Here is a 25,056-nt window from a genome sequence, read left to right as displayed (position 1 = left end):
TCCTCTTGCTACTTAGTGATGAAACAAAATCACTACACAGCGTGGGTTCTAACAATTAAAGTGTTCAATTGTTAGATTCTATGCTGTATAGTGAATAGGATTGTTTTTAAAATCTGATCTCCGATTAGTAAAAAAATCCAGTTGACTTACATTGGGATCGAGATCGGGTTCGAATGAAAAATGATCGGAAATCGGATTACAAGGCTCCTTGCACTAGTGGCAAGGACGTGTATACAATAAATACTGGAAACGGAGGCCCATGGATAGGTGAGTACTTATTTACTATGTTTATATCCTCTGTATCCGCAGCATTAAATAACACAAGCAGGAACTAGACAACTCCTTTACGGTGGCCATACAAATTGAATGCAACTAACTAGGGCAGGGCCGATAGCTATTCCTTTCCCTCGCCCGTCCATACACATATATGTCTAGTTTGGGAAGCATGCACATGCTATTAATGGGGAGACTAATGTCAGCCAGACATATCTGGTGGCACCTTATTTTTACCTGAGAATAAAGGAATTCGAGAGAAGTTGAGAGCTCTCCATGCAAATATATTTGTCTGATCCCAATGAAATCATGGGGTTTGGGTGACTTTCTCTTATATATATGGGGCCTTAGGTTCCTATTAGAACCATATGGTCTGCCTGGCCTGTGTGGTATATGTTTTCTTGAAAATTTTGATCACCCAGGTAAGACCACCATGGGCCGTGGGTTGTATGATGATTGTGGCCCCCAAATAAAGGGTCTTAAGTGGACAGATCATCAGCTGAATGATCATTCATAGAAATACTCATTCTCCATCAATTCCCAGAGTTACCTTGGGTTTTGCATTGTGCAAACAATGGGTACCCAATGCCCCCACTGATCAGAAGGCAGCGAGAGATTTGTGTGACCATGAGCTTTCCTGGATAGCAGCCCAAAAAAGACCATATTATAATCCACGACCACTAATGTCTGTGTATGCAGTGTAAATGTGGCATTATTAATATTTCTTACACGATGGTGGATTCCTTGGTACTAACACAAGCAGGCAGCAGCTGGGTGCAAATAATACATATGGGTGCATGTCCTTACAGTCCAGTGTACGTAATAACTAGGTCCTGAATAAGTAAATCACCTTGCACTCACATTATAGATATAGACTTATTACCGGTCGAACCCGTGTAAAAACTATAACTATGCTGACACGACATCATTATTAGAGATGAGCGAACAGTGTTCTATCGAACACATGTTCGATCGGATATTAGGGTGTTCGCCATGTTCGAATCGAACACCGCGTGGTAAAGTGCGCCAAAATTCGATTCCCCTCCCACCTTCCCTGGCGCCTTTTTTGCACCAATAACAGCGCAGGGGAGGTGGGACAGGAACTACGACACCGGGGGCATTGAAAAAAATTGGAAAAAGTCATTGGCTGCCGAAATCAGGTGACCTCCATTTTAGACGAATAGTGGATTTCAAATCCGGGTCATATGAGAATGTGAACTTTGTGACTATGAGACAGGGATAGCTGTACAGGCAGGGATAGCTAGGGATAACCTTTATTTAGGGGGGAATGTTATTAAAAATAACTTTTTGGGGCTCTGTCGGGTGTGTAATTGTGATTTTTGTGAGATAAACTTTTTCCCATAGGGATGCATTGGCCAGCGCTGATTGGCCGAATTCCGTACTCTGGCCAATCAGTGCTGGCCAATGCATTCTATTAGCTTGATGAAGCAGAGTGTGCACAAGGGTTCAAGCGCACCCTCGGCTCTGATGTAGCAGAGCCGAGGCTGCACAAGGGTTCAAGCGCACCCTCGGCTCTGATGTAGGAGAGCCGAGGGTGCACTTGAACCCTTGTGCACCCTCGGCTCTGCTACATCAGAGCCGAGGGTGCGCTTAAACCCTTGTGCACACTCTGCTTCATCAAGCTAATAGAATGCATTGGCCAGCGCTGATTGGCCAGAGTACGGAATTCGGCCAATCAGCGCTGGCTCTGCTGGAGGAGGCAGAGTCTAAGATCACTCCACACCAGTCTCCATTCAGGTCCGACCTTAGACTCCGCCTCCTCCAGCAGAGCCAGCGCTGATTGGCCGAATTCCGTACTCTGGCCAATCAGCACTGGCTAATGCATTGTATTGGCGTGATGAAGCAGTGCTGAATGTGTGTGCTTAGCACACACATTCAGCTCTACTTCATCGGGCTAATAGAATGCATTGGCCAATCAGCGCTGGCCAATGCATTCTATTAGCGTGAACTGAGTTTGCACAGGGGTTCTAGTGCACCCTCGGCTCTGCTACATCAGATTGCTACATCTGATGTAGCAGTGCCGAGTGTGCATCAGATGTGTAGTTGAGCAAAACTGACTCAGCACTGCTAAGTCTCTGCATTTGCATAGGAATGCATTGGCCAGCCTTCGGCCAATCAGCGCTGGCTCTGCCGGAGGAGGCGGAGTCTAAGGTCGGACCTGAATGGAGACTGGTGTGGAGCGATCTTAGACTCCGCCTCCTCCAGCAGAGCCAGCGCTGATTGGTCGAGTTCCGTACTCTGGCCAATCAGCACTGGCCAATGCATTTCTATGGGGAAAAGTTAGCTTGCGAAAATCGCAAACTGACAGGGATTTCCATGAAATAAAGTGACTTTTATGCCCCCAGACATGCTTCCCCTGCTGTCCCAGTGTCATTCCAGGGTGTTGGTATCATTTCCTGGGGTGTCATAGTGGACTTGGTGACCCTCCAGACACGGATTTGGGTTTCCCCCTTAACGAGTTTATGTTCCCCATAGACTATAATGGGGTTCGAAACCCATTCGAACACTCGAACAGTGAGCGGCTGTTCGAATCGAGTTTCGAACCTCGAACATTTTAGTGTTCGCTCATCTCTAATCATTATCTATAGTGAAAGTGAGAGGAGATTTTTTTTATTTTTTTTTTATTAGAATTTCATTAATATTTCTTGTCTTCTTACTACAGAAAAGCCAACCCCTCCGAATGTGTAGATATGACCTGTGATGCTAAGAGGAAGACATTGCTGAAAGATCTTGATGGTTCTTTCCTGGGGAAGGTTGGAGCTGTAATACCACAATCAGAATATCAGTGGAATGGAGACACAAGATACGGGCTTGGAGACTACAGGATTCCAAAAGTCATGCTGACTGCCCTGAATGGAAGTCGAATCCCTGTATCACAGGTGGCGCCGAACAAAGGTAAGCACCCTGAGACTATGAATACGGCACAGAGTACATTAAGTGTGTCTAAGCTTTCAAGAAAGTGTAACTCCCATTTTTATTTATTTTTCGTTATATTGTATCCTATGTAACTTCCTTTCTATAATAAAACAGGTTATAACGTTCTTCTCTAACTGAGCTGTTACATATTTGTATTATACATATGAAATATTTGATACTTTTGAGTCGAAAAATAAAAGTTCTGTAGGTAGGATACCTTTATTGAGTAACCAGAAATATTACACTTGCAAGCTTTCAGAGCACAGAGGCTTTTTCTTCAGGCAGTTCCTTCTTTTATGAAATATATAGACAGATCTCTGTAGTTACCTGCTCATTCACAAATCAGTTCTGCACCTCCCTTCAGTAGTCTGTGTTTGTATCTCTCAGGGATTATCCGGGATAACACATGTGTATACATGCCGGCCTGGGAGAGCTACAAATGCTTTGGCCTGAACTACGAGATGCTTGTCATTGAGAGTCTTGATGCCGACTCTGAGACGAGACGCCTGTCACCCGTGGCTGTGCTGGAGGACGGATATGTGGACCTTATCAATGGTACATGTGACGTCATATTTCCATATACATATTTCCATGGATTTATTCTTATGGCTTCCGTGTAATGTTCTGTATTTTCTGTATTTAGGCCCCCAGAACCATGGCTGGTGTTCTGGATATAACTGTCAGAGGAGGGTCTCCTTGTTTCACTCTATAGTGGCTACAAACAAGTCATGTGAGGTTTATTTTACCAGCACGAGCCCCCAGAATCTGCGACTGAAAATGCTGAACACAGACAACACCAAGGTAACATATTCCAATAACCAGATGGTGACTTGGGGGATTAGCAATGTAATACATTATAATATATTCTCTGGGTATCACTGACGTCATTACATTTCCTTTCTTGTAGTCTGTCCTTGTGGGGATCTACTTCTCAAATCCTCAGCGACTGGATGTCTATGTTAATAGTGCGTATATAAACCCTACAAATATACAGCGGCAGGGATCGGACTATACACTGAATGCGCCTACTTATCAGGGTAAGTTGTTGGACACTCCATCGCCACATCTATATAGGACACATTGGCATATTTAAAAAAAAAATCTGAAGCATGTCAATTATACCTACAGAAACGCTGATGTGTTCTATATAGGTGTAATAGAGGCATAAAGTCTGCAGAGCAAAACTCTGCAGACAATACTGCGATGCGTTTCCGCCATGGTCTTTTCCGCAGCCTTTTTTTGCACCAATTCACTATGTGGGGTGTTAAAGAGGTTTTCCCATGAACACAAGCAGGTTTAAATGTGGAGATAATTAAAAATTAAAAATGTTTTGCAAATACAAATAATTAAAAATTTTGAGTTAGTTTTAGAGATTTTCTCTAATCATCTTGGCGGTGACAATCTGTTGTCTGCTGTCAGTAGATTCGATCGTGACTGCAGGAACTTTCTATGGTCTGTGACTTGCCAGACACCCAGCCACGATTTCCTCATATTGGACAGGTTATCTTCTCACACATGTAATGTATCTGTCTATTAATCTACTCATGTGGTGCCCACAGTAAAATGCAAGGGGGACAAAAAAAAGTAATCCTCATTTTGCTCTGTTCCCCCTGAGTCCATTCTCCGTGACTTGTGGCTTTGGGCAGCAAGTGACATCACTACATCTCCCCTACTTGTGTGCCAGATGCCAGCAGGAAAGGCAGGCACTGAAAGGTGGAGCAGGAAGCTGGATGCTCTCTGCTTCACCACTTTACACAACTATCTCCATCCACAGTCCAGATATAGTTGAAGCCAGGACATGCTGGATGCCACCCAGGAGAGCAGGATATAAGCTGAAATCTAGGGATTTCCTGCTGAATCCGGGATGGTTGGGAGATGTGGGCACATGTGCCTTGTATTTATGTATGCATGCAGAGAGGACCATAAAGTGTAGCTGCACCTTCCACATGCAGCCAGGATCATATGGTGTGGCAGTGCCTTTCTCATGCAGCCAGGATCATACATATAGTGAGCCTACACCCTCCTCAGGCAGCCAGGACCATTTAGTGAAGCAGCATCATCAGGATTTCCAATTCCTGATTATCAAATTCAAACAATAGGTCCATAGGGTGTGGTAGCACACTCCTCATGCAGCCAGAACCATATAGTGAGGCAGCACCCTCCTCATACAGCCAGGACCATACGTTGTGGTAGCACCCTCCTCATGCAGCCAGGACCATACGTTGTGGTAGCACCCTCCTCATGCAGCCAGGACCATATAGTGAGGCAGCACCCTCCTCATGCAGCCAGGACCATATAGTGAGGCAGCACCCTCCTCATACAGCCAGGACCATACACTAGTGGCAGCACCCTCCTCATACAGCCAGGACCATACACTAGTGGTAGCACCCTCCTCATACAGCCAGGACCATATAGTGAGGCAGCACCCTCCTCATGCAGCCAGGACCATATAGTGAGGCAGCACCCTCCTCATACAGCCAGGACCATACACTAGTGGTAGCACCCTCCTCATACAGCCAGGACCATACGTTGTGGCAGCACCCTCCTCATACAGCCAGGACCATACGTTGTGGTAGCACCCTCCTCATGCAGCCAGGACCATACGTTGTGGTAGCACCCTCCTCATACAGCCAGGACCATACGTTGTGGTAGCACCCTCCTCATCCAGCCAGGACCATATAGTGAGGCAGCACCCTCCTCATGCAGCCAGGACCATATAGTGAGGCAGCACCCTCCTCATACAGCCAGGACCATACACTAGTAGCAGCACCCTCCTCATACAGCCAGGACCATACGTTGTGGTAGCACCCTCCTCATACAGCCAGGACCATACGTTGTGGTAGCACCCTCCTCATACAGCCAGGACCATACGTTGTGGTAGCACCCTCCTCATGCAGCCAGGACCATATAGTGAGGCAGCACCCTCCACATGCAGCCAGGACCATATGTTGTGTTAGCACCCTCCTCATGCAGCCAGGACCATATAGTGAGGCAGCACCCTCCACATGCAGCCAGGACCATATGTTGTGTTAGTACCCTCCTCATGCAGCCAGAACCATATAGTGAGGCAGCATCATCAGGATTTCCAATTCCTGATTATTGAATTCAAAAAAGAGAAATGACCGGACACAAATCTCTATAAAACAGTTTATTTGTTACTTTGCAGATGACCAATATACCATATACAATATACTCTTATATCGCATACCAATACCTTCTATTATAAATGAATAATTTTATCATTTCCATGACTTCAGCTATTAATAGTTCAGCAAGCCCTTCTGCTTTCTCTGTTCTTCATACAATTGCGGCTCATATGTTAATACAGGGCGTATTCAGACTTGATGCCTAGGGCAGCGACACCTGTAAATACAGGCCTGTATGCAGCAATAGGCAGACGGTCAGTAGTAATGCTGATACCATAACGTCAAAGGATGAAGATACAGAGTTTGAGGCTCCATATGAGTAGATCCAGTTGTAGTAATTGGGGACATAGGTATAAACTCCTGGACGGTTAGGCAGGGCGCACTCATCTCCCCAGCTCACGATGCCAGCCTCATACCAAACCCCATTGATTTCACAGACTAGGGGTCCCCCAGAATCACCCTGAAATGAAGAATGATAGTCTGCTCAATCATATGAAAGAATCAGGTTATACCTAAAAAATATTAAATACACAAGTCCTTATGGGTGCAGATCACAATAGGGTAGACAACCCCTCTGATTCATGATCATAGTTCAGACCTGGAATTGGAATGAATAAGATTAGAAGTCACCCACCTGGCAGGAGTCTTTCTTTCCACTCTGGTACCCTGCACAGGCCTGGTCACTGGGAATGAGCTGTTGACCGGCATCAGCGGCGGAGCTAATGTGGTACATGTGATCACAGTCACTATTGCTGATAAATGGCACCATGACCTGCTGGAGAGTCCGTGGGTATGGAAGACTCACTACAGCGAAGGAAAGCAATGATCAAGGTCAAGCAGTGCAAAATATGGTGACACAAAGACCTAAGACAGAGGCATGACAGAGGCATGCGGGACATGATGGGCTTAGATACCCTGGGCCATGACTTAGTGCTATGTGGTTATATGCGACAGTAGAATATATGGGCTTAGATAATGGTAGTTGTTAGATACATGGGTGTGTCTGGTGCTGTGTGGTTATCCATTAAATTACCACTAGGGTTGAACCGATCTTGAGATTTCAGGATCGTTTTTAAAATCCAATTTTCGATCATTTTCCAGCCGATCGCAAAATTTGCTCGATCGCCGATTGGGATCCAATCTTTCCCCATCCCGATCACTCAACCCTAATTACCCCATGTCATAGATGAGATACACTTCTTGAGTTTTCTTACCACCATTTCCTTTATTGCCCCATCCAGTAACCCAGCAGTTGGTGCCCGAGGGGAAGCTGATGGAGGCATCTGGGATACACACTGGCAGGATATAGTCCGTATAAGTGATAGGACTGGACAGCTCAATCAGGGCGATGTCGCCCGGGGTGCCCACTCCATTGAACTTGGAGTTCACTATAATCCTTTGTACATTGGCTACAACCTGGTTAGGACTGGTGATCTGCAGCTGGTACACACCAAGAAGAACGGTGTAGTCCGAGGGATTTGTAGATCTAAGCGGTGAAACCAAACAACATATTAGGCAATTGAGATAAGCATCTTCACCTATCACAATGTTATTCATGTAGCAGCAGGATCTCTGACTTTGGGCCCTGAAATGCCCAAATAGGAAGTAAAAACATCATTAAATCCACCAAAGAAGACAAATTAAGTCAATAGATCAGTGGTGCCACCACTGTGGAAAACAATGTCTTCCACTTAGAGCATCAGGTATGATACATGTCAGCATAGGTGGCAGTACTCTACGCTAGAAGATCATCTTTTCCTCTTGGTGGTGAGGGGGAATATATACAGTCCTATGAAAAAGTTTGGGCACCCCTATTAATCTTAATCATTTTTAGTTCTAAATATTATGGTGTTTATAACAGCCATTTCAGTTTGATATATCTAATAACTGATGGACACAGTAATATTTCAGGATTGAAATGAGGTTTATTGTACTAACAGAAAATGCGCAATATGCATTAAACCAAAATTTGACCGGTGCAAAAGTATGGGCACCTCAACAGAAAAGTGACATTAATATTTAGTAGATCCTCCTTTTGCAAAGATAACAGCCTCTAGTCGCTTCCTGTAGCTTTTAATCAGTTCCTGGATCCTGGATGAAGGTATTTTGGACCATTCCTCTTTACAAAACAATTCAAGTTCAGTTAAGTTAGATGGTCGCCGAGCATGGACAGCCCGCTTCCAATCATCCCACAGATGTTCAATGATATTCAGGTCTGGGGACTGGGATGGCCATTCCAGAACATTGTAATTGTTCCTCTGCATGAATGCCTGAGTCGATTTGGAGCGGTGTTTTGGATCATTGTCTTGCTGAAATATCCATCCCCGGCGTAACTTCAACTTCGTCACTGATTCTTGAACATTATTCTCAAGAATCTGCTGATACTGAGTGGAATCCATGCGACCCTCAACTTTAACAAGATTCCCGGTGCCGGCATTGGCCACACAGCCCCAAAGCATGATGGAACCTCCACCAAATTTTACAGTGGGTAGCAAGTGTTTTTCTTGGAATGCTGTTTTTTTGGACGCCATGCATAACACCTTTTTGTATGACCAAACAACTCAATCTTTGTTTCATCAGTCCACAGGACCTTCATCCAAAATGAAGCTGGCTTGTCCAAATGTGCTTTTGCATACCTCAGGCGACTCTGTTTGTGGCGTGCTTGCAGAAATGGCTTCTTTCTCATCACTCTCCCATACAGCTTCTCCTTGTGCAAAGTGCGCTGTATTGTTGACCAATGCACAGTGACACCATCTGCAGCAAGATGATGCTGCAGCTCTTTGGAGGTGGTCTGTGGATTGTCCTTGACTGTTCTCACCATTCTTCTTCTCTGCCTTTCTGATATTTTTCTTGGCCTGCCACTTCTGGGCTTAACAAGAACTGTCCCTGTGGTCTTCCATTTCCTTACTATGTTCCTCACAGTGGAAACTGACAGGTTAAATCTCTGAGACAGCTTTTTGTATCCTTCCCCTGAACAACTATGTTGAACAATCTTTGTTTTCAGATCATTTGAGAGTTGTTTTGAGTAGCCCATGATGCCACTCTTCAGAGGAGATTCAAATAGGAGATCAACTTGCAATTGGCCACCTTAAATACCTTTTCTCATGATTGGATACACCTGGTTATGAAGTTCAAAGCTCACTGAGGTTAAAAAACCAATTTTGTGCTTCAGTAAGTCAGTAAAAAGTAGTTAGGGGAATTCAAATCAATAAAATGATAAGGGTGCCCATACTTTTGCACCGGTCAAATTTTGGTTTAATGCATATTGCACATTTTCTGTTAGTACAATAAACCTCATTTCAATCCTGAAATATTACTGTGTCCATCAGTTATTAGATATATCAAACTGAAATGGCTGTTATAAACACCAAAATATTTAGAACAAAAAATGATTAAGATTAATAGGGGTGCCCAAACTTTTTCATAGGACTGTATATAAAATACATTTTTGGATCAGAGTCTTAATTATCTTTCTGTCCATCTCTCCATCCCAAACTAACATATTTTACTCTGTCCTTGTGTTGCATTGAGGAAAATCGCCATCCGTTTTGTCATCCTAACGTGGCTGACGACTATGGACTACACTGTACTATGGCAGTCTGTGATATGGGGTAGTCCAGGTCATGCCATTCCATGTATAGGCATCAACTTACAATTGAAGGCAATGTGCAGCAGTGAGGACCCACTGGTTGGAGAATAAGGACCCACCACAGATATGGGAACCATGGTATCGTAGACTGATTTGCCATGGCCATGCTCCTTCAACTGAATCTGTGCCACCAACAATCCGATCACCGAAAACTGGGTTTCCACATGGTCTTTGGGCAGCAGTGGTGGAGGTGCAGATGACTGGAGGAGTGTAGAATGGAAAACACAATGGAACCTATTAGCGTCAACATTTCTTTTACTAAAAAATATTTAATATCATGATTTTATACCAAATATTTCAGAAATTTATCTCTACACCCCTTTATCAATTAATTTGAGAGTTCTTTCCAAGACAGTTTGGCAGAGCACCAAAGTCAAACATCTAAGACTGAACAGGTCTTCTACTTGCCCCTTGGACACAAGACAATGTCACCTCTTTTTTATTATTATTACCGTCGATCATAATATGATATTAATTCTTAAAATGTCCAAGTATCTGCTGACAGTGTGTGCACCATAAAGTACAGACCTATGGGCTAATGCTTACATGGCCTCTTGCCCTATTTCCAGGCAGATTTATTATCTGCTGTGCGTTTCTGGATCTTACTCAAGTTGCAGGAGGAGACCAATCCCAGTGACCTTGGTCACTACCATGGTCCTATAGCTGAAGACCTCTTATTGCTGAGTTGTGCTTGGTTTGCATATAACACAGAAATCTTTCACCTTCATCTCCTGACAACTGGTGTTAGGTAAGGTTCAGGATACCCCCATGACACTTGGGTTAGCTTATGTTAAAGAGGCTCTATCAGCAAAATTATGCTGATAGAGCCCCACATATGCGTGAATAGCCTTTAAAAAGGCTAATCAGGCACCATAAATGTTATATTAAACTACCCCCCCCCCCCCCCGTTTTAAAATAATAAACTAAAAAAGAATGTGATCTACTTACGGATCATGCACGCTGGGCGGGCATTCAGGGTGTGTCTTCATCTTCATCCACGCCTCCTCTTCCTCCGATGTCCTCGGGTCCCATCCTCCTCCAGCGCTCACGAACTGACATTGATTTAAAAAATATGGCCTGGGCGCATGCGCAGTAGCATGCAGCTTCTACTACGGCTACTGCGCATGCGCCCAGGCCATTTTTTTTTAATCAATGTCAGTTCGCGAGCGCCGGAGGAGGACGGGACCCGAGGACATCGGAGGAAGAAGAGGCATGGATGAAGAAGACGGCACACCCTGAATGCCCACCCAGCGTGCACAATGCATAAGTAGATCATTCTTTTCTAGGTTTTGCTGATAGAGCCCCTTTAAGTGTATCCTTCAGGACAAGAGATCTTCATAACATAATAACATAAGATCTTCCTGAATTACATGAAAAAATCTCCCTAAAAAAAGCAAATCCTCCTACAAATAAAATGCTCACAGTACAGGTCAGAGGCCGGAGATAAGAGCGTACTACCGTTCACTGCCATACAGAAACGGGGAGCCTGTCTCTCCTCTATAGCCTCAGATTTTTGTTTGCAAGCTTGTAGGCTTGCTCCAATCCGTCTGTCTCTTCATGTCATCCCAGACAGACTGGATGATGATGAGATCAGGGCTATATCAGTGGGGGCCGTATCATCACTTCCAGGACTCCTCCTCCAAAGGGCAAAGGTCACACCAAATATTGATGGGATTTACATTTCTCTTTTCTTCATTCACTTCATTTTGTTTATTGACCAAACAAAACCTATTAACCCTTCTAGTTCTGAAGGCATTCTTACTTTGCAGAATCTTTTCCACTTCAGTCTAAACCTTTTGCACAGTACTGTATAATTGCATCCATTACTAAAAACACACAAGATATATAACGACACCATATAATATATATAAATATATATATATTATATATGCTCCCTTCTTTTTTCCATAAATAAAAAATGATCAGATTAATTCCTTTGATTAGAGTTTCGCTCTTTCACAATGTGATTTGCCACAAGAATAATGATAGAGGACATAGCCAGGGGTGTAACTAGATGGGGTGCAGTTGTATCCGGGCCCAGGAGCCTTAGGGGGCCTCTTCCCAATATCAGGAGACCAGTACTATACACAATAAATTACAGTTGTGGAGCCCGGTACAGATCTTGCATTGATCCCTGGAACTTCATGTTAGACCTCCAGACATAACTATTGGATTTGTGATCAGATTGTTGACAATCACATTGTATGATCAATTCATTATAGAAGCCACTTACCTAAGAGGAGGCCGACGAGACAGGACACAGCGTTCATGGCTGCTTGGCTTTGTTGTGTTGCACCTTGTGGATGATGCTCTCATAAACTATCCTTAGGTGAGGAGTCCGCCCGGTCTGTATTATAATATCTTCCTTATATTACTGCAGCATCACTGAATCCCTCAGACTAAGCTCAGAATGTGACTGGACTTGTTCCCGGGGGAGGATTCATGAGATTGTACACAGGGCGCAGCGACAACAATCATCACCGTAAAACGATCATCACACAGCAAAAAAAGGGTGCACTTAAAAAAAAAAAAAAATGTTAGTACCATATATACTCGAGTATAAGCCGAGGCCCCTAATTTTACCACAAAAAAATGGGAAAACTTATTGACTCGAGTATAAGCCGAGGGCGGGAAATGCAGCAGCTACTGGAAAATTTCAAAAATTAAAATGGTCGGAGTTTTTGGGTGCAGTAGATGCTGGGTGCTGGGAAGGGGAGGGGGTGTTTTGGTTGTCTGTCTGCCCCTTCCTTGAGGACTGTATTTTCTTCCTCCACTTGGAATTCAGCTTGGCTGAATATAGGGGATCTGCAGTGCTCCTATTAACCCCTTCCTGACAGAACAGGAGCACTGCAGATCCTATATAGACCGGGCACTGTCAGACACAGGGATACCTAATGTGTATGTGTGTCACAGTCATTTTCTACTTTTATATGTATTCTAGGGAAAGGAGGGATTTACAACTTTTAATTTTTAAAATTTTTATTAAATCTTCTTTTTTTTCCCCACTATTTTATGGGAGATTCTATACATTGATATTGCGGCTGGTCATAGTCACACACCCCCCCACCCTAAAAAAAAAAAAAAATCTATCTATCTATCCTATCTATCTATCTATCTATCTATCTATTTATTTTTTTATTTTATTTTTTTTGTTTTTGTTTTGTTTTTTTGCTAACTTGAGTATAAGCTGAGGGGGGCTTTTTCACCACAAAATGTGCTGAAAGATTCGGCTTATACTCGAGTATATACGGAAATTGTTTTCCTCCTCACCTTCCAGGTACCAAAACGTCTTTTACTCTTCACTAAAATAGTTGTAATAGGGCTTGTTTTTTGCTGGACAATTGTACTTTTTTCTTGTGTATTGCAGCTTTAAATGGGGGTATACAGTCAATGAAGAGTTTATAATAATATCTACAGTAAATCTGGTCCTTAAAGAGGACTTTTCATCCCTTGGGGCATATGCCATTTTATATACTGCTAGAAAGCCGACACTGCGCTGAATTCACAGCACTATTGGCTTTCCCGATCTGTACCCCTGGTGGAGAGCTATCGGTCCCCGTACCGTAGCTCTTCACCGTCAGAAGGGCGTTTCTGACAGTCAGTCAGGAATGTCCTTCTTCACAGCAGTGCCTATAGCGCTGTACTGTAATAGGTATTATATAAGGACCTCTAATAGTAGTAGTAACATACTGTCGTGGCCACAAGCCATAAAGCAAGGCAGAGATCATTTTTTATGGAGCCAGCAAGTGCCTTTTGGGTGGGGCTTGGTTTACTCGATTTGCTTACAAACAGCTATGACACAGGCAGAGAATTGAAAATGCCCTTTAAGAGTAAAGGGGATATGTTGCACATTGATTGCAGAGGAAAGAGAGCAGTGACGGGTGTCTGTAGGCAAGTCTTGTAAATTAGTCCCGCCTCTAGTGCACTTACAGGCTGATCTGCATATGGATAACCAGATGATTACCTCTGCATTACTTCTGCAGTGTGGCCGCAAAGGTATATCCCTACTCCTCTTAAAGGGACACTATCATTGGTTCGAGGGGCCGTCTGACACTGATTATAGCTACCAAATGACAGCCAGGAATCCACAAGAATATGTGCACGGTATAGCGATGTACTACAGCTGTAACTCCACGGTATAAACGTATTAGTCATTTTACAACAGGTTTCCATGTAAGCCAGGCCTTATTCATACATTTTTCAGGAAGAACAACAAAGGAACGTCCCAACAGGAGTTGTAAGTAAACACGATCTACAATTGTTATCTGGTGAGCAGTACAAGGGTTATTACAGCTGACATGTCAGGGAGGTGACAGCCCCTATAAATGCACTGACTCACCGCCAACGCCTTCCCTTATTGTGAACTGTTCTTTCTCTACATTCAGTCAAGACCATCTTGATATATTATCCTGAATTGTTTGACATTTCTTTATCAATACAAATCAATCGCGGATTATAATAAGGGTGAAATGTGTGGTTGGGGCCCGAGGCTGCAAGGGGGCCCAGTGGCAAGTAACTGCTCATTTACTTCCATTATAATCCAACCTCGTAATCAACTGTATCAGCATCCACCCAAAATAGAGGTGAGTATTTGTTGGGCGAACAAGATCCGTCTTGCGTGGACAATAATTGAATAGGTCATGGCTGATTAAAAAAAAAAATACTGCCACCTCCCAGTAGATGCAATGAAGCGAAATGTGAGACCATCACCTCACATAGCTTCATTGCAGCCGCAAGTCTTATGTTTGAGACCTGTGCTCTACGGTCTAAGTAGTGTTACACTCAGGGTGACAGAACCCCAAAACTTTTGCTGAACCTGAAATTTTAGGAAAATTTGTAACAAGAACTGATTGGATCATTCCTAGGTATTTGGCACTGAGCCACATTATACTATGTGGAGGGGCAACTGTGGAACATAATACTGTGTGAAGAGGCCACTATGGGAAATTATACTGTGTGGAGGGGTTGCAATGGAACATTACATTGTATGGAGACCACTATGTGACATTAGTAGGGTTGAGCGATCAGGATCGGATCCCGATCGGCGATTGAGTAAATTTCACGATCGCAACCGGGTTCTGATCCCGCCTAAAATAGATCGGAACGGAATTCCGATCCCGATCGCTCTACTTGCCTGCACAGATCCACTGCCGCTATCGCTCCCCATTCTTCTCGGTCCGGTTCTCTCTCATTTACAGGCCTTCAGAGCGCCGTGTGTACCCCTGCCTCCCAGGCTAGTGTTACAGACCTAGGAAGAAGGTGGGGCTTGTGGCTTAGTAGAGTGTGGGTGGGTATTGGGAGGGGAGAAGTGAGTGATGCACTCACGTCTCTCTGCCCTGTACCCGCCCACACTCCCCTAAGCCACAACAAACCCCGCATACTCCCAGCATCAGTAACACTAGCCTAGGAGGCGGGGGCACGCAGGGCGCTCTGCAGGCCTGTAAATGAGAGAGAACCGGACTGAGAAGAATGGGGAGCGGCAGCGGATCTGTGCAGGTAAGCGGACACCAGGGGGGATTTTTTTAATCACTACACAGCGTGGACTCCAAAAATTGAAGCGTTCAATTTTTGGACTCCATGCTGTATAGTGAACAGGATCGTATTTAAAATCCGATCTTCGATCATTTAAAAAATCCCATTGACTTTCATTAGGATCGGAATTGGGATCGTGATCGGGTTCAGATGGAAAATGATTGGAAATCGGATTTTAAAAATGATCCTGAAATCTCAAGATCGGCTCAACCCTAGACAATATATTGTATGCAGGGACCATTGTGGGACATTATTCTGTATAAATTGGCCACTATGTTACATTATACTATGTGGAAGGGTCGCTATGGAACATTACTTTGTATGGAGGCCACTATGTGACATTATACTGTTTGGGGAGGCCACTATGGGGCATTATAATTAGAGATGAGCGAACACTAAAATGTTCGAGGTTCGAAATTCGATTCGAACAGTCGCTCACTGTTCGAGTGTTCGAACGGGTTTCGAACCCCATTATAGTCTATGGGGAACATATACTCGTTAAGGGGGAAACCCAAATCCGTGTCTGGAGGGTCACCAAGTCCACTATGACACCCCAGGAAATGATACCAACACCCTGGAATGACACTGGGACAGCAGGGGAAGCATGTCTGGGGGCATAAAAGTCACTTTATTTCATGGAAATCCCTGTCAGCTTGCGATTTTCGCAAGCTAACTTTTCCCCATAGAAATGCATTGGCCAGCGCTGATTGGCCAGAGTACGGAATTCGACCAATCAGCGCTGGCTCTGCTGGAGGAGGCGGAGTCTAAGATCGCTCCACACCAGTCTCCATTCAGGTCCGACCTTAGACTCCGCCTCCCCCGGCAGAGCCAGCGCTGATTGGCCGAAGGCTGGCCAATGCATTCCTATTGGTAGCAGTGCTGAGCCAGTTCTGCTCAACTACACCGTGTGCCGGTCAGCCCATCTGATATAGCAGAGCCGAGTGTGCACACTCGGCTCTGCTACATCAGATGTAGCAGAGCCGAGTGTGCACACCTGGCTCTGCTATATCAGATGGGCTGACCGGCACACGGTGTAGTTGAGCAGAACTGGCTCAAAGTCTCTGCATTCGCATAGGAATGCATTGGCCAGGCTTCGGCCAATCAGCGCTGGCTCTGCCGGAGGAGGCGGAGTCTAAGGTCGGACCTGAATGGAGACTGGTGTGGAGCGATCTTAGACTCTGCCTCCTCCAGCAGAGCCAGCGCTGATTGGTCGAATTCCGTACTCTGGCCAATCAGCGCTGGCCAATGCATTCTATTAGCCCGATGAAGTAGAGCTGAATGTGTGTGCTTAGCACACACATTCAGCTCTACTTCATCGGGCTAATAGAATGCATTGGCCAATCAGCGCTGGCCAATGCATTCTATTAGTGTGAGCTGAGTTTGCACAGGGGTTCTAGTGCACCCTCGGCTCTGCTACATCAGATGTAGTAGAGCCGAGTGTGCACACTCAGCTCTGCTACATCTGATGCACACTCGGCTCTGCTACATCTGATGCAGCAGAGCCGAGTGTGCACACTGCTACATCTGATGCACACATGATGCTACATCTGATGCACACTCGGCTCTGCTACATCTGATGCAGCAGAGCCGAGTGTGCATCAGATGTAGCAGAGCCGAGTGTGCATCAGATGTGTAGTTGAGCAGAACTGGCTCAGCACTGCTAAGTCTCTGCATTCGCATAGGAATGCATTGGCCAGCCTTCGGCCAATCAGCGCTGGCTCTGCCGGAGGAGGCGGAGTCTAAGGTCGGACCTGAATGGAGACTGGTGTGGAGCGATCTTAGACTCCGCCTCCTCCAGCAGAGCCAGCGCTGATTGGTCGAGTATTCTGGCCAATCAGCGCTGTCCAATGCATTCCTATTGGAAAAAGTTTATGTCACAAAAATCACAATTACACACCCGATAGAGCCCCAAAAAGTTATTTTTAATAACATTCCTACCTAAATAAAGGTTATCCCTAGCTATCCCTGCCTGTACAGCTATCCCTGTCTCTTAGTCACAGAGTTCACATTCTCATATGACCCGGATTTGAAATCCACTATTCGTCTAAAATGGAGGTCACCTGATTTCGGCAGCCAATGACTTTTTCCGATTTTTTTCGATGCCTCCGGTGTCGTAGTTCCTGTCCCACCTCCCCTGCGCTGTTATTGGTGAAAAAAAAGCGCCAGGGAAGGTGGGAGGGGAATCGAATTTTTTTGGAGTTTGCCACGTGATGTTCGATTCGAATCGAACACATCGAACAGCCTGATATCCGATCGAACATGTGTTCGATAGAACACTGTTCGCTCATCTCTAATTATAATCACAGAGATCTTTGTAGTGAAGGGGGAGGGGTGGCCCATGTTTTCTAAACAGCCTGAGGTCTATGGTACCCTTAATCTGCCCCTGACAAAACTAAAGACTTCAGACCTCTGTTTTTGAGAGATTGTGCTGAGCCAAAGTCATTTACAGGCTTCTCTCTCCCCGGAGGGATGGACATCCCCTTCCCCATAGGTATATAATAAAATGGAATGAGGGTCTTGGCAATCAGATCTCACTTGGTCAGAGGTAAAGGCGCTGAGAGATTCCCTCCTTTTGCAGGGTGTCTCGCTGAACCCGCTTACTTACATGCTCAACCCAGGGGTGAACCTGCTCCTTTCGCCGCCCGAGCGAAGTACAGAAAGCCCCCCCCCCCCCGCCGGGAGGAGAGGGCAGAGCGGGGGCGTGACTTAGCGGAGGGGGCGTGGCGCCTCAAAAGGGGGCGGGGCTTAGCACAGTTCGCGGGCAGAGTGCAGGCCCGGAGACTGCCTGCGCTCTGCCTGAGTGTGAGGGGAGGCTGCTGGAGCAGCGCTGCTCCAGTGGCCTCCCCAAACCACCGCTTCGTGCTAAGCCAGTCCAGGACAGCTTGTCCTGGACTGGCTTAGGTTAGCAAAAATGCCGCCCTCCCTGAGGCCCTGGCATAGTGCCGCCTGAAGCGCTTGCTTCAGGTCGCCTCATGGGAGGTGCGGCACTGGCTCAACCTACACCCAACACCCTCATATCTTTGCAATGGAAAAGTATTGTTCCCCCTACAGGTCCTGAGCTTGTAGCCCGTGTGAAGGACAATCCCCCTTGTGTATATTCCTCTGGTCTCAAGAGAGGTCATTATTCCGCTGTACTCTTCCCTGGTCAGACCACACCTGGAATACTGTGTACAGTTCTGGGCGCCTCAATTCAAGAAAGACATCGATATATTGGAGCAAGTCCAGAGAAGAGCAACCAAAATGGTGGAAGGTCTGCAAACCATGTCCTATGAGGAGCGGCTAAAAGAACTGGGATTGTTTAGTTTGCAGAAGAGAAGGCTGAGGGGAGATTTAATAGCAGTCTACAAATATCTGAAAGGTAGTCACAGTGCAGAGGGATCTACCCTATTCTCATTAGCACAAGGAAGTACAAGAAGCAATGGGATGAAACTAAAGGGAAAGAGATACAGATTAGACATTAGGAAAAACTTTCTGACAGTGAGGGTAGTGAGAGAGTGGAATAGGCTGCCACGGGAGGTGATGGGCGCTCCATCAATGGAAATCTTCAAGCGGAATCTGGATAAACATATAGCTGGGATGATTTAGGAAAACCTGCACTCGCAGGGGGTTGGACCCGATGGCCCTTGAGGTCCCTTCCAACTCTACCATAAGAAAAAAAAAAAAAAAAGAAAAATTATAATATGTAAATAATGAATATTGTAATATACTTTATTAACAGATTTTGGCTCCTTTCTGTGATACCTGTGCTTCTGTGCCTTCTATAGTCTTTGCCTTTGTATCTCTCACTGGTTTCTCACCATAGTACATGAATACGGGCTCTAATAAAGCAGGGACCCTGAGTTTGGACATCAGACAAATAGTGACTAAATACACCACCTTCACTATATACTGTAGTGCTGCCTTTTTTATTATTGATCTTTGCGTGGATCTTGGATTTGCAGTTAGAAGATAGTGCGGCTAGTAATTGTTGGTGTTTGTTCCCGCCGCCATCTTGGAGAACTAAGCCCAGATCTTCTGTGGATGTAGGCTTGCTCCAATCCATCTGTCTCTTCATGTCATCCCAGACGGACTGGATGATGTTGAGATTAGGGCTATATCTTTGGGGGCCGTATCATCACTTCTAGGACTCCTCCTCCAAAGGGCAAATGTCACAGCAAATATTGATGGGATTTACATTACTGAATTACATCCTGTACTATACTCCAGAGCTGTACTCTGCATCTACTGTTACAACTATACAGTGTACAGAGCCAGAAGCCTAAGGCTATACACACTGTGTAGTTCAGGACAACTCATCTTCAATTTACTGCAATAATCGCAATGTTACAGTACTTGGTCATGGCCGTTATACAGTGTACGGAGCCTTCTCCTTCTGGCTCTGTAGAGTCTATAGTTCCGGCACCAGAGACAGCCACACACAGCTGATCTTTGAGGGTCCTGTGTATCAGACCCCCACCATTCAGATATTGATGTTCTAGCCTAAGGCTAGGTCATCAATATCAAATTGTTAAAAAGCCCCTTTCAGAAATTAACCCTGTTATTGCCAATTACATTCATTATCTCTTACATTATTGGTAGGTTGTGTGACTGTTGTCTCTTCTTCTGACAGGACAATACATGCCTCAGCTCAGCTCTACAGTTCTGGGAGAAAACTTCTTTGACAAGGACTATAATCTGCTGTACGTCCTGGTCAGAGGATCCACTCCTGTAGAAATACACACGTCTCCTCTCATTGTTGTCTCCTTTAATCTGCCGGCGATGACTGTGGACCAGTTTTACGGTGACAATCTTATCAGGAACCTCGCACTTTTCTTGAATGTTCCAGCGAGCAAAATTCGTATTACAAAGATAATTGCGGAGGGTTCAAGTCGCAGAAAGAGAGCGGCAGGAGGGATCAGTGTATCCGTGGAAATTTCCGATCCACCAACCCAACAATGGAACTCTACTACTAACTCTACAGGTAAGTAGGAAACTATTTCCATTGGAGAAACGGTAAGATTACCCGAAACGCTCTTGGCAATAATCTGTAACCTACTGCAATTGCTGTATTTATGCCCCTTGTTCTTTTCTCATTGTATTTCATTGATGTTTTAACAAATGCTCAGAAGTCCCTGAAATCTGCAGAAAAAGACGCCCTATGCATCCCAACACAAGGAAATACAAAAAAGTTACAGGTGTCAGAATATGGCGACTTTTAGAAAATAATTTTTTGCAGAGTTTTAGATTATTTTTAAGGGGTTAAAATGTAAATAAAAGTATATACATTTGGTATCCCCCAAATTGTACTGAAACATAGAATACAGTTGACACGTCATCGTGGCTTCAGAGTGAACGCTGTAAAAACAAAGCCCATAAGGAAGTTGCACAAATGTATTTTTCTCCAATTCCACCCCATTCTCAGAGGTTCTGTCTCCTGAGACCTGGGAGCAGGGGACTTGGGAGCGGAGGAGGAAGATGGCCGGCAACCATCGCACAGCCCTGCTCCTGACACAATATTCTATTCTATTCTATATTCTATTCTATATTCTATTCTATTTCTTACTGCAGACAGAGCTGTGGGGGAGAGCTCCTGCCATACAGACACACACAGATTAATGAGTAACAGCGGAGGTTCTTTCTATATTGCACCATTTTGATTACAATATATTACAGTATAGTATCAAAGGAAATTTGAAGATTGAATGAGGAATTGGAATTTGTTTTTTTATTTTTACATTTTAAGAGAAACTGCCACATGAAAGATGTAGTTCAATTTTTCTCTGTATACTGTACCTTCCAATTTAGAACAAAATAGTGAGAAATCCATCCAGACTCTTCCCATTTCCTATTTCTCTGTTCCTGGAGTTTATCTTAGTGTGTTCTGTTTTTTAATAAGGATTTTCTTCTTCTGATCTTGTTCTTTAGGTGACCTGTCATACACAGATTTCCGGTCTATAAGTAAGGACCTGGCATCTGCCACCATTAATGGAAGTCTCAGCTCTCACTTGAACGTCACAGTGTCATCATTGTCCATTTCTGACCCAGTTCCTCCTCCTAGTGATCCTGCCTGGAGTCAGGTGATTTCTAGCCCATTCCTTTTCTGTTATCAGATCATTCCTCCTTAGAGATGAACAAACCATGTGAGATCAATAAACATTAATACATTAATACAATAATTGTGAATTACTTTTCTATCTGCATGTTCTGTGTGGAAAGCCCACAGACCCCTTTATAGTCTATGGGGTCCACACCGCTTCCCAATGCATTTGGTAGTTCTTTCGAGGGGTCTCCATGCGGACTCCCCCGAATGGATTACCAATGCAGATGTGAACCAGGCCTCACCTTTCCTGGGTTTCCTTCCCTGTGCATTCTCTGCTGTCTTCTGTCCTCTCTTGGTCTCTTCTGTGATGACATGGACCTCAGAGGTGAAAGCGATGTGATGTCAGTGCGGCTCAATGACAGGTCTCAGCGGTCACAGACTTCATAGAAGAGACCATAAGAGGACTGAAGATGCCAGGAAACACGCACGAGACTCAGGTGAGAATCGGTGTTTATTATTGTCCTGCACCTCTGCTTATTATACTCAGATAGATAGATAGATAGATAGATAGATAGATAGATTGATAGATAGATAGATGATAGATAGATAGATAGATAGATAGATAGAGAGATATGAGATAGATAGATAGATAGATATGTGATAGATAGATAGATAGATAGATAGATAGATAGATAGGAGATAGATAGATAGATAGATAGATAGATAGATAGATAAGAGATAGATAGATAGATAGATAGATAGATAGATATGAGATAGATAGATAGATAGATAGATAGATAGATAGATAGATACAAAAAAAATGGAAGCAGAGCAGCACAAAGATCAAAAGCAAAAATGTTGCAACTCCCAATGGTTCACTAACAATGAATCAAAAAGTAGCAACACAAATACAAAATTAACAGCAGATCTGTATAAAGAGCACCCAGAGCTATATAAATAGAGCTGAAATGCATTACTGCTATATATTGTATATACATATTAATTTACTACTATAATTTACTGTCTATACATATACATTCATATACATGATTGATAAAGTGTGTAAAAGCCCATCTGCCATGACAAGGTAATCTCATTCAGATGGGACCCTACATCCTCTCCTAGATCCAGAATAGGTCTATAGTGTAAATACAGGGCAAGTAGCCATGGACAGATGGAAGACTGAGGTAGGAGTTGAGAATAATCTATTCCTATTAAATAGTCATGTACAAATGGAAGGAGTATATATATATATATATATATATATATATATATATATATATATATATATATTACATTTTAAAACTGAAAATTGTTGCAAAAATAGGCTTTGAAATAGAAATTAAGAATATAATCCAGTAAGGACTGTGTACCACAACACCAAAAAATCTAATTTAAGACACAATGACATAGTAATGTGATGTTTTACAGGTGGCAGCTGAGTCTGAAAACAAAGCTCAGTCATCTAATGGAAACTATTTGGCTGCTGTATCTACACTCAGAGTCATCCAAGAACCAGTGGCTGGAGTTCCTGGAGAGAAGCTTTACCAGCAGCCATGTGTAATGGCTCTAGACTCCAATGTAAGTAGTGTGCATGTATCACATATCATCATCATCTATAAGACACATCGGGGTAGATTTATTAAGCCTTGTATGCCAAGTAGTGATCCTAAAAAACATATCAGGCAGCAAAACTCACAGCATTGATTGTTCAGCTATGGTGCGGGCTAGAGAAAAATGTCCAACTGTGCCAGGATCTGTGGAGCGGCGCCTATTATTAGATGGTAAGGACTGGAGTTGGTGGAGCTGGTGGGAAGTGCAAACTAGCAGCAGTAGCAGCATGATAGCAGGAATGGAAACCCTATGTCATGGTACATAACACAACCCTTCAATTGGACTATGAGAAAGCATGCCCAGATAGCAGCAATCCCCTACAGATATGGTGACAATGACTCGGCTACATACTGGTTATTGAAGTGCAGATTATGTGATATAGTAAAGTGTTTTAACACATTCTGTCACTTCTTTCCTAGGGAAACTGTGTCTCTGTAAGCACAAGCTCGCTGACACTGACGGCCACCCTGAAAGACTCCAACAACGCCATCGTCAGCAATGGACTGGAAGGAAAGATGACCATCTTATTTGACAACTGTTGGGCCAACTACACCGACCTTGTTCTGAAAGTACCAGGTAGAGTGTAAACCGCATTATAGTATATATGGGAATGTATGTATCCACAGGATAGGTCATCAGTAGGTGCAGGGTCTAGGTGTAACCTATTGTGTCATCAGTATGAAAATTTGGTTTGGGACCAGACAACCCCTTTAATCCTGGTGGGTTTTTTGTCATTAACACATATGGAATGTTACCAGTGGTCCTCTGTTATCAGAGACCCTCACCAATCTATAGAGCAATGGCTAGTTGTGTTCTCCAAACTGACTTTTGATGGCCTGATGTGTCTAAAATGTATTTGGTTCTTGATATGTGACTTTATATATTAATATTGTGGATATTTTGATAGAAACTTGATAGAAAACCCTTTATTTTGTTACCTTTATTTTAGGCCGCGGTTACAAGCTTGAGTTTGTGCTGAATAGTGTCTCTGCACAGACAAGATCGTTCGATGCCAAAGCAATACCCACTGACAATACTGGTGGAGACGCCGCTGTGGCCATATACAGTCCATTCCAGGTGTTGCTGACTTTGGCCATCACCTTGATAACTGTGAACCTGTTAATGGAGTCTGTGTAAGAACGGATACACAGGTGAGACATCGCCTTCATTCTCTGCTTTTATACTATAAGTAACAAGGTCTACATGTATGAGGCTTGGGGACGGACCATGTAAACGTGACTGACACTCTATATGTTTAATTTACATTTTGGAATTTACCTTAAAGTAAAAATTCTATTACTATGTTCTTGGCCCCAGCCTAATATATTGCAGAAATGGAATGATTTCATCTTCAGAAGTCTCTGTCTCTTTTTACATCTTATTCTGTGAACATATATCTGCTATAGATATAGTACCGTGTAAAAGTTTTAGGCTGATTGGAGAGAAATGCAGCAAAGCAAGAATGTTTATGGTAATAGATTATGTTTTGTCTCACATACACCCTGATAAGACTCTTTGAAGGTCTCGGGAGATGCTTATGGGACCTCTGCTGGCCATCAGAATGAGGTATAGGAAATCACCACTGTACAGGGGTTGTCCCAAAATCACAACTGCCTGACCACCGATCCATTCAAATAGAGAACATAGGACCCGCTCTTGTGATCAGTCTGATTTACAGCAGTCGGACCTTCAGTGATCAGACACGTGTCCCCTGGTTTGTGGAAAGATGATGATTTATTGTTTGCAGGTCAGCAGAATACAGACCACTGCTCAGGACAGTCTGTATTCTTTAAGTCATACAATAGAGATATAGGCAAAATGGAGATGTCAGAGGGAACTGCTGTGTATACAGGTCACCTACATCATTGCTCCTTGTCTTATATCTG

At 44.0% G+C, this 25,056-nt stretch overlaps 2 protein-coding genes across 2 annotated transcripts in view; one reads left to right on the top strand and one right to left on the bottom strand.

The window, feature by feature from the left end:
* The window catches only part of LOC142201125 (fibrocystin-L-like), a 152,763-nt gene extending 128,456 nt beyond the window's left edge, over nt 1–24,307 (top strand). The window contains exons 69-77 of the mRNA XM_075271950.1: nt 2,957–3,189; nt 3,598–3,765; nt 3,854–4,011; nt 4,118–4,247; nt 20,147–20,497; nt 21,442–21,593; nt 22,988–23,137; nt 23,590–23,746; nt 24,120–24,307. Coding sequence (XP_075128051.1) covers nt 2,957–3,189; nt 3,598–3,765; nt 3,854–4,011; nt 4,118–4,247; nt 20,147–20,497; nt 21,442–21,593; nt 22,988–23,137; nt 23,590–23,746; nt 24,120–24,307 — 1,687 coding nt within the window. The remainder of the gene's footprint in view (nt 1–2,956; nt 3,190–3,597; nt 3,766–3,853; nt 4,012–4,117; nt 4,248–20,146; nt 20,498–21,441; nt 21,594–22,987; nt 23,138–23,589; nt 23,747–24,119) is intronic.
* On the bottom strand, nt 6,559–10,467 carry LOC142201074 (serine protease 27-like). Its single transcript, XM_075271905.1, has 5 exons — nt 10,458–10,467; nt 10,010–10,205; nt 7,571–7,842; nt 6,991–7,160; nt 6,559–6,816 (listed from the first exon to the last, which is right to left on the bottom strand). The coding sequence occupies exons 1-5, from the start codon at nt 10,465–10,467 to the stop codon at nt 6,559–6,561; spliced, it is 906 nt and encodes a 301-aa protein (XP_075128006.1).
* Nucleotides 24,308–25,056: the final 749 nt, after the last annotated feature.

Source organism: Leptodactylus fuscus, chromosome 4 (assembly GCF_031893055.1).
Source record: "Leptodactylus fuscus isolate aLepFus1 chromosome 4, aLepFus1.hap2, whole genome shotgun sequence".
NCBI classification, from domain to species: Eukaryota; Metazoa; Chordata; class Amphibia; order Anura; family Leptodactylidae; genus Leptodactylus; species Leptodactylus fuscus.
The sequence above is the reverse complement of the archived record's forward strand: the minus strand, read 5'-3'. Positions and strand labels throughout refer to the sequence as shown.